The sequence below is a fragment of the Cyprinus carpio genome, chromosome A10, assembly GCF_018340385.1.
Source record: "Cyprinus carpio isolate SPL01 chromosome A10, ASM1834038v1, whole genome shotgun sequence".
NCBI lineage: Eukaryota > Metazoa > Chordata > Actinopteri > Cypriniformes > Cyprinidae > Cyprinus > Cyprinus carpio.
The window spans coordinates 1,365,820-1,380,000 of NC_056581.1; the positions used below are offsets into that span (position 1 = coordinate 1,365,820).

General features: G+C 35.3%; 2 protein-coding genes across 3 annotated transcripts in view; one reads left to right on the top strand and one right to left on the bottom strand.

Annotated features, from left to right (window-relative positions):
• Positions 1 to 230: 230 nt before the first annotated feature.
• LOC122134206 (transmembrane protein 267) lies at positions 231 to 2,929 on the top strand. 2 transcript variants are annotated; one of them, XM_042764678.1, is made up of 3 exons: positions 231 to 363; positions 941 to 1,348; positions 1,778 to 2,929. In XM_042764678.1, the coding sequence occupies exons 2-3, from the start codon at positions 977 to 979 to the stop codon at positions 2,111 to 2,113; spliced, it is 708 nt and encodes a 235-aa protein (XP_042620612.1). In that variant the 5' UTR covers positions 231 to 363; positions 941 to 976; the 3' UTR covers positions 2,114 to 2,929. The 2 variants fall into 2 exon arrangements, with proteins under 2 accessions (XP_042620612.1, XP_042620611.1); XM_042764677.1 differs by having other exon boundaries at positions 241 to 363; positions 938 to 1,348.
• A 5,857-nt stretch (positions 2,930 to 8,786) lies between these two features.
• The window catches only part of LOC109097480 (ciliary neurotrophic factor receptor subunit alpha-like), a 31,334-nt gene continuing 25,939 nt past the window's right edge, over positions 8,787 to 14,181 (bottom strand). The window contains exons 8-12 of the mRNA XM_019111121.2: positions 14,076 to 14,181; positions 13,345 to 13,434; positions 11,900 to 12,002; positions 11,709 to 11,788; positions 8,787 to 9,559 (exon numbers count right to left, since the gene is read on the bottom strand). The exon at positions 14,076 to 14,181 is cut by the window's right edge and continues 42 nt beyond it. Coding sequence (XP_018966666.1) covers positions 11,710 to 11,788; positions 11,900 to 12,002; positions 13,345 to 13,434; positions 14,076 to 14,181 — 378 coding nt within the window. The 3' untranslated portion in view covers positions 8,787 to 9,559; position 11,709. The remainder of the gene's footprint in view (positions 9,560 to 11,708; positions 11,789 to 11,899; positions 12,003 to 13,344; positions 13,435 to 14,075) is intronic.

Genomic DNA, 14,181 nt, shown 5'->3' on the forward strand with positions numbered 1-14,181 from the left:
AAGCTGATGTATTCTACGTTCTTATTGGAGATTTAACCACCACCTGATCAAGAAAAAAAAAAAATGTAAATTGATTATTTGGAATTACTATGCATGGAAAGTCCATATTATTGCAATTCATTTACTGACTAAAAACAACAGCAACAACAACAACAACAACAACTTTTGCTGTATAGATACATTAATTCACAAGTAAAAAAAAACAAAAACAAAAAAAAACTATGATCTGACTCGTGTTGGAATCATTTCAGTTCGACTCGCGATTCAATTCGATGAACCGGTTCAGTGATTCATGAATCAAACGTCTCTAGGAAGCATAAGTCCGTTGTCAGGCCGGTGAGGAAGAGAAGAGAGTGAAATGAGGTGAGGAGAGAAGTGTGTGTGAATACAGCAGGCTTCTGATTTAGTGTGAGGACAGTACCGGTTTAGAGGTTTCATGTGAATGTTGTTATCTTGGCTAATAAATGCAGTCTTTTGCCTTGAGCAGTGAATTAGCTGATGAGCTAGTTAGCAGCAAAGCTAATGCTAATTGTGTAAGAACATCCCTCGCGAGACAAAGATGTCCGATCATAATACTGATTTATGTATTTCAATGTAAAATCAGAATTACAGTGCAGTTTTGCAAGACTTAAAACTCTACATGTGAAATATCCAGACAGCCTGCATCACATTAGACTCTAATGCAATGATTTTATATGTAATGTCTTTCTTATTTTATTTTTGGTGTTATATAATATACACAACGGCGGTTTGTTTTCAGGTCGTATGTGTCAGTATATGTTTATATATAACGCTGCTGCTAATATTATTATGAATGTTTGATCTGCTCATGCCTTTATTGAAGATATGCAAACATGATGTGTTAATTGACAGGTTTAAATCTTATTTTGAGAGCACTGTCTGTCCTGCTGTAATCAGTGTGTGTTTGTGTCTCCAGCAGATCGGGGACCGGACCCCTCCATGGAAGAGGCCAGCGATGAGGGGCTTTTACTCCAAGCTGGACTCCTCATCTCTGGGCAAGGCGATGCCGCTGAACCTGGCCGTGGAGACTGAGAAAGCTCAGGCCCTGCTCCAGACCTTCAGCACCGCGTCTCTGTTAGCCAGCGCGGGCCTGGGCGCTTTCTGCTTCCTCGCCGACCCCTTTCTGACGCTCCCCTTCATCCAGCACCATCTGTGGCTCAGGGCTGTCCTCGATAACGCCGTCCACGGCATCATCGGACTCTGGTCATGGGCCATCGTCATCGGGTTGAGGAAGAAGAGTGACTTCTATGAAGTCGTGTTGGCCGGGTTTCTGGCTTCTGTCATTGACCTGGACCACTTCTACACGGCTGGGTCACTGTCACTCAAAGTGAGGCCTTTTGTCTCTTTTTTTTTTTATATATTACAGTTTTTACAGTTACAGTAATTATAAATTAATAAATATAATTTATAATAATCTTAATTAGATGCCTAATTGTTCTGAAAATACTGCATTATTGTATTTGCTGAATGATTAATCGCTACCAAAAAAAACAAAAAATAATATTTACATAATGTGTTTACATGTATATTTTATATTCATATAGTTTATATTACATATAAATATTTAATATACAAATATAATATATATTTTTCTTAAATCTAAACATGCATGTGTGTGTATTTATATATGCATAATAAGTATTACAGGATAAAATGATCGTGGCTGACAGCCAAATAATGCATTAATGCAGTGGCATCACTGTGAGGAGACAGTCGTATATTGATCAGAGCTTTAATCTGGTTTGTGTCGATGCAGGCTGCTGTGAGTCTGCCGCACAGGCCTCCGCTGCACTGCTCCACCCTGATCCCCGCGCTCTGCTTCTCCCTGCGCCTCCTCATGTGGGCCTGCCGGCTCAAGGACTCCTGGTGCTCCCTGCCCTGGATGCTGTTCATCTCGCTGGCGTCGCACCACATCCGCGACGGGATTCGGCACGGTCTGTGGGTGTGTCCGTTTGGAAACACGGCGCCCATCTCTTACTGGCTGTACGTCACCATCACAGCCACCCTCCCTCACCTGTGCTCGGTGCTCATGTACCTGACCGGCACCAGAGACATGATCTCCACCAAACACGGCGTCGCCATCGACGTCTGAAACTTGACCGTGGATCTTCTCTCTTTATTTTTTCCCAGCAAAAAAAACACTGCACTTGATATATTTCCATTAGCTCTTCGCCTCATCGCCATTCCAACGTAATTCGTCCTTCTTCCTTGAGAGATTGTCAGTGTGTTTGATACTCTTAACTACTGTGGTCCTTCAGGTATCCGTGTGAAATCAGGTTGTATTTACTGTGAAGACTGTGAGTATTTTAATACGGATGATGTAGGTTAGGGTTGGGCGATTCAAAAACAAAAAATGCATAAAAGATCTATTTTGCAGCCTTTTTGTACGATATGCTGTATATATTTGATATAAAAATCCATCACAGAGCAAATTATAGTATACTTTCAATATTTGCTGATTTGGATTTAGATTCTCAGTGCTGGGAAGTAGATATTATTTAATTATTCTGAATATCTAATAATGTATTAATATGCATCCATTTAACAATGTAAAGTAATAAACAGCATTTACCTGCCTTTATTAAAACACCGCACAAAGATGTCGATGAGCATAAGTAAATGATAATTTATAGCGAAAACAGCAAAAAAAGGTTGCGATGCAGCTCAGTTATCGTGAAAGAGTCCCATGACCTACTGTTCCTGTTGAAATGACTGGAGTTCACCAATGAACATTTGCGCAGCTGTGCTGAATGTGACCGAATCTTTATGCCGTTGTTGCTACTGAAATGAAATTTAAAAATGCTATTACAACATCTTTTTTATTTTCTTTTAATGCTTGCAATAAAAGGAAAGATTGTGAAACTATTAAAGTAACTTAATAGCTTAATAAAAAGTGCTTTTAAATCTAGTTTTATCATTTATTTGGCCAGAGAAATGGATGTTGGATGTTATCGCCCAGCCCTAGTTTAGATGGTCTGGAATCACTTACTAACCCTGCTTAAAAGCTTCAGCTTTGTCATATTTAGCTTAGACTTGTCTGATCAAACAGTGCTACTTTATTGCTTTTATTTTGTGAAGGAAGCCACAGGAACAAGGTTAGATTCCTCTTTGAGAATGGATGTGTGTTGATGCTTGTGAGAGCTGTGTTTGCAGTTGAGGATCACTGTAGGACGGTGTTCTCTCTGTAGTGTATTTAAGCAGCAGAAAACACTGGTAGACCTTGTTTAACTTATGGATAAACCTTTTGAAACGGTACCGAAAACAGAAATGCTTTGTATTATTACAGAATATTATTGCTGCCTTTTAAGCCACAGGCTTTGGAATAACTGTAAATATTACTTGCTGATACTTGTTTTATTTCCAAACCACCCAGAACTTTTAAATGATTCAGTTAGAACCGTTATTAACTCTCTTTGTGTGCACACTGCAGTTTAACTTCTTGGCAATTAATCAAGGTTCCCTAGTTAAGAACAGTTCAACCTGAAAATGTCCTCCTAGATGTAGATGAGTTTGTTTCTTCATCAGATTTGGAGAAATGTAGCATTGCATCACTTGTTCACCAGTGGATGCTCTGCAGTGAATGGGTGCCGTCAGAATGAGAGTCCAAACAGCTGATAAAAACATCACAGTAATCCACACCACTCCAGTCCAGCAGTTAATGTCTTGAGAAGAGAAGAGCTGCGTGTTTGCATGAAACAAGACATTTTCACTTCTGGCCAAAATATGAGTCCATAATCCATAATAATGCTTCCTCCAGAGAAAAGGTCTATCTCCTGTTTTCTCATACATCAAAATACAGCCACAAATTTGTTTTGGACTGTTTTGGCTGGGTCTGTGCAGATTTCTCTCCTGAATTAGATGAAATGTTGACTTCACTGGAAGAAGCATTGTTATGGATTATGGACTCGTTTTTAGCTGAAAGCAACAGTTTGAATTAAAACATGTCTTTATGATGGATTTGTTTCAGGCAGGACTTTTGCTTCACAAGACATTAACTGATGGACTAGAGTGGTGTGGATTACTTGTGGATTATTGTGATGTTTTTATCAGCTGTTTGGACTCTCATTCTGACGGCACCCATTCACTGCAGAGCATCCAATGGTGAGCAAGTGATGCAATGCTACATATCTCAAAAACAAACAAACAAACAAACTAATCCCTGATAGCCAGAAAATTATCACACTTTCTTACCCGTTAACGGGTGAACTCTTCCTTATAAGACTAGACTCACTTTGGCTTTCTTCCAGGTCAAATTAAATCAGATATTGTTCAATATTAGTGTTTACAGTACAATGTGTAGTTGATTTAGCATTGTGTATGTATGCTACCACTCAGAAGCTTTGGATTATTCTACTTGTTCTTTGTTCATATTTTCAGTATCGTACAGGGATAATACTCTACCCAAAAATATTGTATTTTATCTTTGTTGCCTCATTTCGTCTAGATTCACTGTTTCAGAAATGTTTGTTTGTTAAATGCTTAACTGGGCACAAGCTCATTTCCATCATTATAAACGATTAAAAAAAAATTGTCCTGTGTTTTGACTGGTGGTGCATAAAAACAGCTTTTTTTTTGTCAAGCGCTGAGTTTAAACTGCATCAGGAAGCCCTGAATTACAGCAGTGGAAACTAGTGTGTACTGAAGTAGTGATAGAATTGTGTATTTATTCAGTTTTTATGGTAATAAGGGAAGCAATGTTAAGTTATATTTGTGGATTGATGCCTAATGCTTAAATCAGTTGTCGAGGCCTTTTCAAACCTGCAGAGGGAGCTGTAGACCAACTACAGTCGTGTCCCTGGCCTTTATATATTCATTTTCTGTTTTTTTTTGTTAATTATGTAACTGTTGTAAATATTTATTTTATTTATATGCTTTTTTTTGCACATGATTTTGATTTGTCAATAATGTGGTGTTGATGCATCTTCAAGAAATGACTGAAAGCGTTATTTATTTCTGAAACCTGTCACCATGCAGTCACACTAAAGGTGCACATGCACACTTCTGTTCCACTGGCTTTCTGTCTTCATTTGTTGCTTCTGATTCCCTCCACTCTGAAGCCATAATGAAGCTCCATTTGATATACTTGAAATCTTCCATTGTCTCATCAGGCATTCAAAAAAAAAAAAATATATATATATATCATGTTCACGTCAAGATAATAGCAGGGTGAGATGGGGAAAGATGTCTCTGTTAAGAACTGTGCTTTTACTGGTAAATTTTAGATTTAAAATTAATTTAAGATTTTAAAATCTATTATCCAAAGACAAAAATAAATAAATAATGATAATAAAATTCAATAATGTAACACAAATTTTAATGTTCGGATGAAAAGTTAAGATTAATATGTCCACAGCCATTTAATAAACATGTTAAGACAATGTTTAGTGACTTCTGTGATTGAGAAAAAATAAAATATTTTAGTTTAATTAGTGGAGGTTTTTTTTGTTGTTGTTGTTCCCTTAAATGTTTTATAAAAATAAATAAACAGATAAAAATACTTGCAGATATTCATTTTTAGTTTTTTATTTATTTATTTATTTTTTAATGTTCCCTTAAACGTTTTAGACAAATAAATAAATAAACAGATAAAAATACTTGCAGATTTTTATTTTATTTTATTTATTTATTTATTTTTTGTATCCCACTGGCTTTATTCCATTGCCCAGATGGCCAAAACTAACCTGATTGAAACCCCATGATCCACATCTTGATCTGCAGCATAAATGATTCAGATGAACATGTAAATATTAGGATTATGTGATTTAAAGTCAATATAACGTGTAAATCCCCAGACTACAAATGGCCCCACTCAAATATTGGAGGTGTATGATTTCACCAGAGCCTTGGCCGGGTAACAGTACTTTAGCTGTAGAAAATCAACAAGCAACTAAAACCCGGCCTGATTTTCATGATTAAATATTTGTAAATCGTGCGAGTGATTGGAAGCGACTTGCTGAATTTTCCACTAAACAAACTGACAATATCAGTGAAGAGCTCCGTCACCAATCTGACACTCAACAGTCGTTTCTTCAGATAAAATAACTTTTATTTCACAAAAATATAGACAGAAGAATAATAAAACAGCTTATGTTGTACAGGAAAAAAATATATTATGTACATTTACTGTGGACGCCTTTGTGTTCACCTTTCCCTATATTTGACAGGCAACAGTAGTCCAGTGTTACAAATACATCTGGATTTGACATCATGCATGCAACATTATAAAAATTGCAAAGAGGAAACGGGAACTATACACATTTTTCTCCAAGAACCTGTCCTGCTTGAAGTAGAAGTCTCTCCGTCCTGCCAGTAACAGATGATTGCTGATCGATCGGCTTGTTTGCTTTGGTTGGGTTTTCTGGAATCATGCATCAGTTTCCTTCAGCGCCAGATTGAATTTCTCTGATGCAAGACTTGATGGTCAGTGTGGAGTGACTGTAACACACGCCAGGCCAATAACAACCCTTAATGAGTCCGTTTACAGATTAATCATACGACAGAGGTCTAAAAATAAACAATCAGCTGTAAGAAGATATTTCAGCATGTGTTCAGATGCTTTGCTGAAGTGGTTCTCAACTGGTCACGACCCAAACATGCTGAATGCGAAAAATCTGATGCGGCAAAACCATACAATTGTGCATATTGCAATCACATGATTTTTTTTTTTTTTTTGTAAGCTGGTAATTATATTTTTGAATTTTGACTAAATAAATCCCATCCCATCATCCACTTTTTTGGGGGGAAATTGTTATATCCTGTGTTCAAAGTCAGCAAGTTTTAGTCCAATGCAACAACATTAAAGTAGCATTTTTGGGAAAAAGAAAATCCTTTCCAGGTCAAAATGACGGGAACACAACGCCGGACGTCCCAAGTTAAATCTGGGTCCTGAAGCAACACCAGCTGAGAACCATTGATTTACTGGATGTTGCTGATCATCAAGTCGATCAAATCCTAAATGCAGCCTAAATGAACAGACCAACCAAATCTACATATTCTCCACACGCAGGACAACCAAGAGTATAGTCTCAAATATGACTGACTGACAAAACAAAACACTTTTTTTCTTACACTGGTAAATGAATTAAGCATAAATGATTCACTGTTCAATCATAATCTATCTTAAAGTGAAGGATCATTAGAGCACCAATCGCACAGGCCACGTGGAGCATGAATACTACAAAACACACCAATCTTCTTGCTGGCGGAACAGAAACAGGCACAACGTTAAGGCACACGAATGGCAGAGATTATGAGCAAATGGTGCAAAAATGCAAGAAGAAATGTAACATCTGGCAAAAAAAAAAAAAAAAAAAAACCTGCCAAAGATCTTCAATGAATTATCAGGATTATGAAGAAGAAATGATCACAGTTTTGTAAAGATTGTCCATTATTTTTAGTTGCACTTTTGGTCTTTATATAACATTGCTTTTATCAAAAATAAACCCAAATGAATATTTAATTTGGTGCCAAACCCAGAATAGGAATTTGCATTTTTTGAATTTGATTGAAAAAAACAAACAAACGAACAAACAAAAAAACAGAAAACATATGGAAGCCATTTTTTTTTTTTTTTTTTTTTATCACAGGATAGAAAAAGGGGGGATTTTTTATTTATTTTTCTTTTTTCTCACAGTTCTGAGTTTGAGTCTAAAGCTCACAATTTGGACTTTTCTTCTCACAATTTTGACTTGAGATACTTTATAAAGTTAGAATTCCAAGATATAAACTAAAGCAATAAGCCCCAAGAAGTCGTGGTTTACAGTGAATTTATAACTGCTAAGAGACGTTATTAGGCATGACGCGAAGCGGAACGGAACGGTTATACCATATATGTAGCAAGGTTTTATTAATGATATTAATAAAAAACATTACTCTTCCGCCGAACAATGTAGTTCCTCAGAAATGGATGTGGATGCAACAAAGTGATTGCCGAGCAACAACAGACTTAAACAAAGGTGTATGTTTGTAGAGTAATTTACAACAGCTTCAAACGTGGCTCAGCCAATCAGAATCAAGGACCGGATCTATCCGTTTTATAATAAGAATTGCAAACTCACACTTCCAGCAGAAAAAAAATAAAATAAAAAAATTTGTGAGATATCTTTAATTCTGAGAGGTGGGAATTATGAGATATAAACTCGTAATCACCTCTTTTTTTGTGGAAAAAAAAAAAGTGAAAATGTAAACTCAGAATTGTGAGAAAAAAGAATTGTGAGATATAAATTTAGAATTGTAACAAAAAAGTCAGAATTGCGAAAAAAAAAAAAGAATTGTGAGATGTGAACTAAGAATTAGAAAAAAGAAAAAAACAAAAACAATTGTGAGATTAAAAAAAGTCACAATTAATGTTTTCATTTTTCATCCCTCAGATAAAAAAATTAAATAAAAAAGCTTTACATCTTTCTTTGGATAACGGTGCTTATTTTTGTTGGTTTGTACCTATAGGAAAGATATCCATACTAAAGTCTTATAATTCAATAAAATCATATATTTTAAAAGAACTACAAAAATGCATGCATTGAGCTTTATGTCACTGGAGAGCAATGTACAACAGAACAGTATGCTGTATACAAACTATCATACAATATAAATGTATAACAATCTCATTTTATAAATGAGCTTCAATAGAATTTAATATTGTGAATATCTATTAGCTTCAACATAGAAACAATCAGCTTTAATCACCTTACAGATGTGTATATGTGACACTGTAAGACTGATTTACATTCATGTCTCGATTCAATGCAGAGAAAATGCCAAAAAAGTCAAGAGAAATTAAATGCATTTATTGCATTGAAGTGCAGTTTTGTTGAACACCAGCTCACAGAAAGTTGCGTGTCTGTAACCCTCGCTGGCGTTTACTGTCAAGACATGAACTCTAAAGCTGATGTCATGATGAAATGCATTTTACGGGAGTTTATTACCCAGAACTCAATGCTTTAGATGCTACATCTGGCTGGAAACTAACCAGATGAAGCCAATCAGCTGCAGATGTGTCCACCTGTCATGAGCGCCGAGAACAAATCTCGCAGGAAGAAAGACAAAGCGGTCTTTGTCTCTCCACAGAAAGACCACCGCGTCCATCGCCAAGACTGCCAACTTTCTGTCTTCCAAAGATAGCAGCTGTGTAAAGGTTACGGATTGAGGACTGAAACGCCACTTTCTCCATAATGCCCCGTAATGCTGTGCACATCCGGCCAAATGCTGAGCCTTTTCACAGCACTGCTTGTGTCACAAGTGGAGTCCAGTGGAGTGCGGGGAATATCGGGAAGAAAGAGCAATACAAAAATATGTTTTTCATTGTCCAAGAATTTGCTGTGAGCAGAGAAAAGTAAAGGAGGAAGGAAATCCTTGTGTTTTTCCATTGCATTGTGCTACACTGGAGACTGTACATGTTCACAGTTCACGCCACTCAGAGCCCATCCTCTGAGAGGCCGAGAGGAGAGGTGGATTGTGGGTAATGGAGTCTGTCAGTGGTGGTGATTCCCTATACTGATGCCCTATAAGGGCCGAACTGAAGACAGCCATCTTCTCAAACCTAAGTTAGAGTTAAACAACAAAATTAAACACTCTGAGCAACAATTGTGTAAACAATGTTTTTTTAATATATATATATATATATATATATATATACACTGCTAAAATATACTACAGGTCAAAATTTTGGGGTCAGATTATTATTATTTTTTTATTATTATTATTCATTTTATTTAATAAATTCATTTTAGAATAAAAAATAAAATAAAAAAAATCTAAATTTATAATATATATATATATATATATATATATATATATATATATATATATATATATATATATATATAATAAAAATAACAATTACATTTTTATAAAATAAAATTACAAATAATTTTTTTATTTATTTAGTAAGGATGCATTAAATTTATCAAAAGTGGCATTTACAATGCTACAAATGATTTGTCAAATAAATGCTGTTCTTTTGATTTAGCATGATTTTTACAAAAAAATATTTAGCAGCACAACCGTTTTCCAAATTGATGATAATCATCATCATAGAATGATTTCTGAAGGATCATGTGACACTGTAATGATGCTGAAAATTCAGCTTTACATCACAGGAATAAATTTAATTTTACAATATATGCAAATAGATATCAGTTATTTTAAATTGTAATAATATATAACATTATTACTCTTTTTACTGTATTTTTGGTCAAATAAATACAGCATTAATGAGCATAAGAGACTTCTTTCAAAAACACTAAAACAATCTTACTGACCCCAAACTTTTGAACGGTAGTTTATTTTGTTGTATATTTTGTATTTGCTTTGAATATGATGTTTTATATTGTCCTAAAACTTCTGTTTAAATAATACTAATAACAATAATAATAAATAAAACAATTTTACAAAATTTACCAAAATTGATCATTTCATGCCTAAATTTATACCATTGTTCCACCCTCATGTTTTTGAAACATTTTGAAACCCTAACTGAATAAAAGCATACATATTTGGAATGACATGAGTGTGAGTCAATAATGACAATGTTCATTTTCATTCAACTATTAATTATTACATCATGTGGGAGAGTTAGGAAGATTACAGGCTAATATAGAGCAGGCGTCTCATATAAATCATGGTGTTTACATCTTCACATTTTCCCGCTTGAGTCACAAATTCAGATCTAAAGATGAATGAAAAGTCACAAAGTTCAAAGCGAACAGATGCTGTTTATGTCTCTATCTTAATTTTTTTTTTTGCTACAGCATTCAAAGCTCATATAAAGTAGACTAGAATCTAGCTATTACTGTAAATGGATGAGTTTTTGTCCTAATCAATAACGGCAAATAACTAACTCAAATGAACATGATGGTCCATTTCTACATGCGTTCACTATGATAATGTAAACTCCTCAGCTGCTATCGGCATTAACATGACATGAATTCATATTTTAATCACTTAATTTTAAGTTATTTGTGTACATATAAAAATAGGTGTCTATTTTAAACAACTTGGCTGAGGTAGGATGCTAGTGAAATACAGAAACAGAGGGATTTGTCTCGACTGGTTTGTAAATTACTGTCTCCGCAGACGTTTCTTGCACTGGTCCTGTGGTCTATCTGCAAACCACATTAAACTACGGTACAGACAGAGTGTGCTATTTAAAAACAGTGACACAACAACAACATAAACAAGACATTCGCCTGTTGACGATAGTTTACAAACAATAAAACATCTCAAGTCGCTAATATTACTTACTCAGGATTATCGGATTAAGCTGTTTCTTGTTCAGAGCCGCAAGATGCCAAACCATTTCTTATTTCTAGCTTCAGGAGTGGCTATTATATTCCATACACACCCGAAACAATCATTTAGGGCATTCACTCCCACATTAATACGCTGTTCTCACTCTCAAAATGTGCAGTGTGTATGTGACCTTTTGATGGTTTCCATTCAGAGTGGACTTCCTTTAATCTAAGGAAAAGTCTAGAAGCAGGTTGGTTTTGTTGACTGCATTTTTGAATGAGTTTGTTTTCTGTGCAGTAAAAATAGAGGACAGCCAACCAGTGGTATATTCAAAGTATCAACATAGTGACCATAAATGGATCGTTTAGCATGCTTTCTCCTCCAGACTGTTTAAACTGAGATGGGCCAATCACTAAAACAGCAGACGGAGGGAATGTCAGACGCCTGCGCCAGCTTACTTTAGATCGGTATGGACTTCATCTTCACCATGGAAGCCAATTCTTCTTTCTTCACATTGTCCTGTTTTCTCTGTCTGACCCTATGAAGGGAACAATTAAGAGATCAAATAACAGATTGTCTTGTGTCTCTGTCTAATTGTTGCAACCTGTTTGTATGGATTTAGTTACTGAATATAGAGCAGATTCTCTACCATAGAAGTGCAATGATGGTTAATAACACTGCCACCATGACCGCTGCAAACAGACCCAACAAAATCAACAGTCCCAGGCTTCCAGTCTGGTGTAACGATGAATCTGAAGCAAAAACAAAACATAAACTGAAACCAAATGAAACACAGAACAAATCACGCACAGACACAACACATAAAAAAACAAACAAACAAAAAAAACAACCACAACAACACAAAACAAAAACAAATAAATCAAAATAACAAAGCACACACACACACAAAAAAAAATCACAGCAACACAAATAAACAAAACACAAATATAAAACCGTACAACACAAATAATTATAACAAATTAAATAAAATAACAAAAGAAATAAACAAAAAACAACACACAAATAAACAAAACAACACAAAATAGAAATAACGAAAACACAAAACAAAACAAAAATAAACAAACAAAAGACAAATAAACAAAGCACAAAAAGAGATCAAACATAAATAAATCACAACAAAAGCAATAAAATTAAATAAAACAATAAAACAACACAAAACAAAATAAAACAAAGCAAAGCAACAAGACAAGGCAAAATAAAGCCAAAAAACAAAACAAAATACAACACACACACAAAAATAAAACAACAAAAATAAAGAAAATGAGACATATTATTTAGTGACTGTACTTTTTTTAATTTTTTGGTAAATATTACTGTTATTGCACTTGTAAAACCAGTGAAAAAAGAGAGCCTTGACAAAGAAATATCAGTTAAAATAATAAGATGTCCATCTTTATTTACATCCTAAGGTCATTTAAGTTGCTTTTTGGCCATTTTTATTCAATTTTTCCATCGTTAGCATATAATGCTTAAGAAATGAAGACATTCCTGTGTGAGCAAAAGCTTTTAAGCTCCATGTTAGTCCAGGGAAAGGGTGGCTACTTTGAAAAGCTCAAACTCTTCTGAATTTTTTATGTCACATTTTTTATGACACATTTATCAAAAAAACAAACTCTGTTAGAGTAGAGTCAAACTTCATTCTTGAGCTGATAAATATGACTCTTGCAATCATACAGTGTGTTCACATGCTAGATGAGTGGTTATAAATAAATGGCCTGGAAACAGTTAGCTAATGAAGAGCAGACTGAGTCATGCTGGTCTGCCACATGACTGCATTATAAAGACTGCCACGCTTTGATTGGTCAGAGCCAGATGATGGGGCGAAACTCCGCCCACCACACACAAGACCAAACCATCCAGAAAACGTTAAGGGGGTGAACCGACTCTGGCTAAGATCTCAAAAGCATCTGATATCATGTGTTTAATCTGTGAATGCGTTTAACGATCCCTGGCAAAACCTCTCAGTTACTATGAGTGAAAAGATAAACTGTCAAACAGAGTAACAACGTTGCAGTTTTAACACAATTCTCAGAATTCCTTCAACTTACAGAGTATCAAATCTAAAGCAAATACCTGGAGACTTGTCTGTTGTCCTCACTGGAAATGAGTTGAAATATGGAAAGCTAAAATCCACCAGTTCCTCTGTCGGCTCTTTCCAAGGCTCTACAATTGCAAAACAAATATAATTATATATATTTATACCGCTTCTGAATTATTCATGACCAGCTCTGCTCAAAAGTCAGTCCTGTCAGTTTTCCTCTTGACAATCCAAAGCTCATAATTTACTTTCATGCACTGAATGACAACCAGCGAGGACAAAACATTATTATTTTTTTTTTAATAAATTCCTAAATTGCTGCTTATTAATAGTTAGTAAGGTGCTTTTAAGTTTAGGTATGGGGTGGATTAAGGGATCTAAAATACGGTCATGCAGAATAAGCCATTAATATGTGCTTTATAAGTACTTATAAACAGCCAGTATGCTAGTAATATGCATGATAATGAGCAACTAGTTAATAGTAAGAATTGGTCCCTAAACTGTTACCATCTCAACAAATATAAGCTCAATGCAAAAATGCATGCATAATAATTATAACACAAACTGGAAACATAACTTTTAAGTTGTTTTCTATTTCTGGTCATTTCATGCCTGCCACTGGTGCATAACACTGACTGCATATTTAAATGACACTGCTTACATTCATTAGTGAGAGTTAAAATAAGTGTGGTAGGTGTTTGTGTGTGTGTGTGTGTGTGTGTGTGTGTGTGTGTGTATGTGTGTGTGTGTGTGTGTGTTTACTGACCGATCCACGGCTGGGCTTCCACCACATGACTCCATTCACTCCACTGGCTGTGGTTGATCAGGGCGTCCTGAGCTCTGATCTGGATCTGATGCAGGTGACCCACTAG

Excerpts from the sequence above, each read along its gene's own strand:
- LOC122134206 (XM_042764678.1), top strand. The coding sequence starts at position 977 with ATGAGGGGCTTTTACTCCAAGCTGGACTCCTCATCTCTGGGCAAGGCG. Across the intron at positions 1,349-1,777 it reads CTGGGTCACTGTCACTCAAA|GCTGCTGTGAGTCTGCCGCA; the intron begins GTGAGGCCTTTT and ends GTGTCGATGCAG.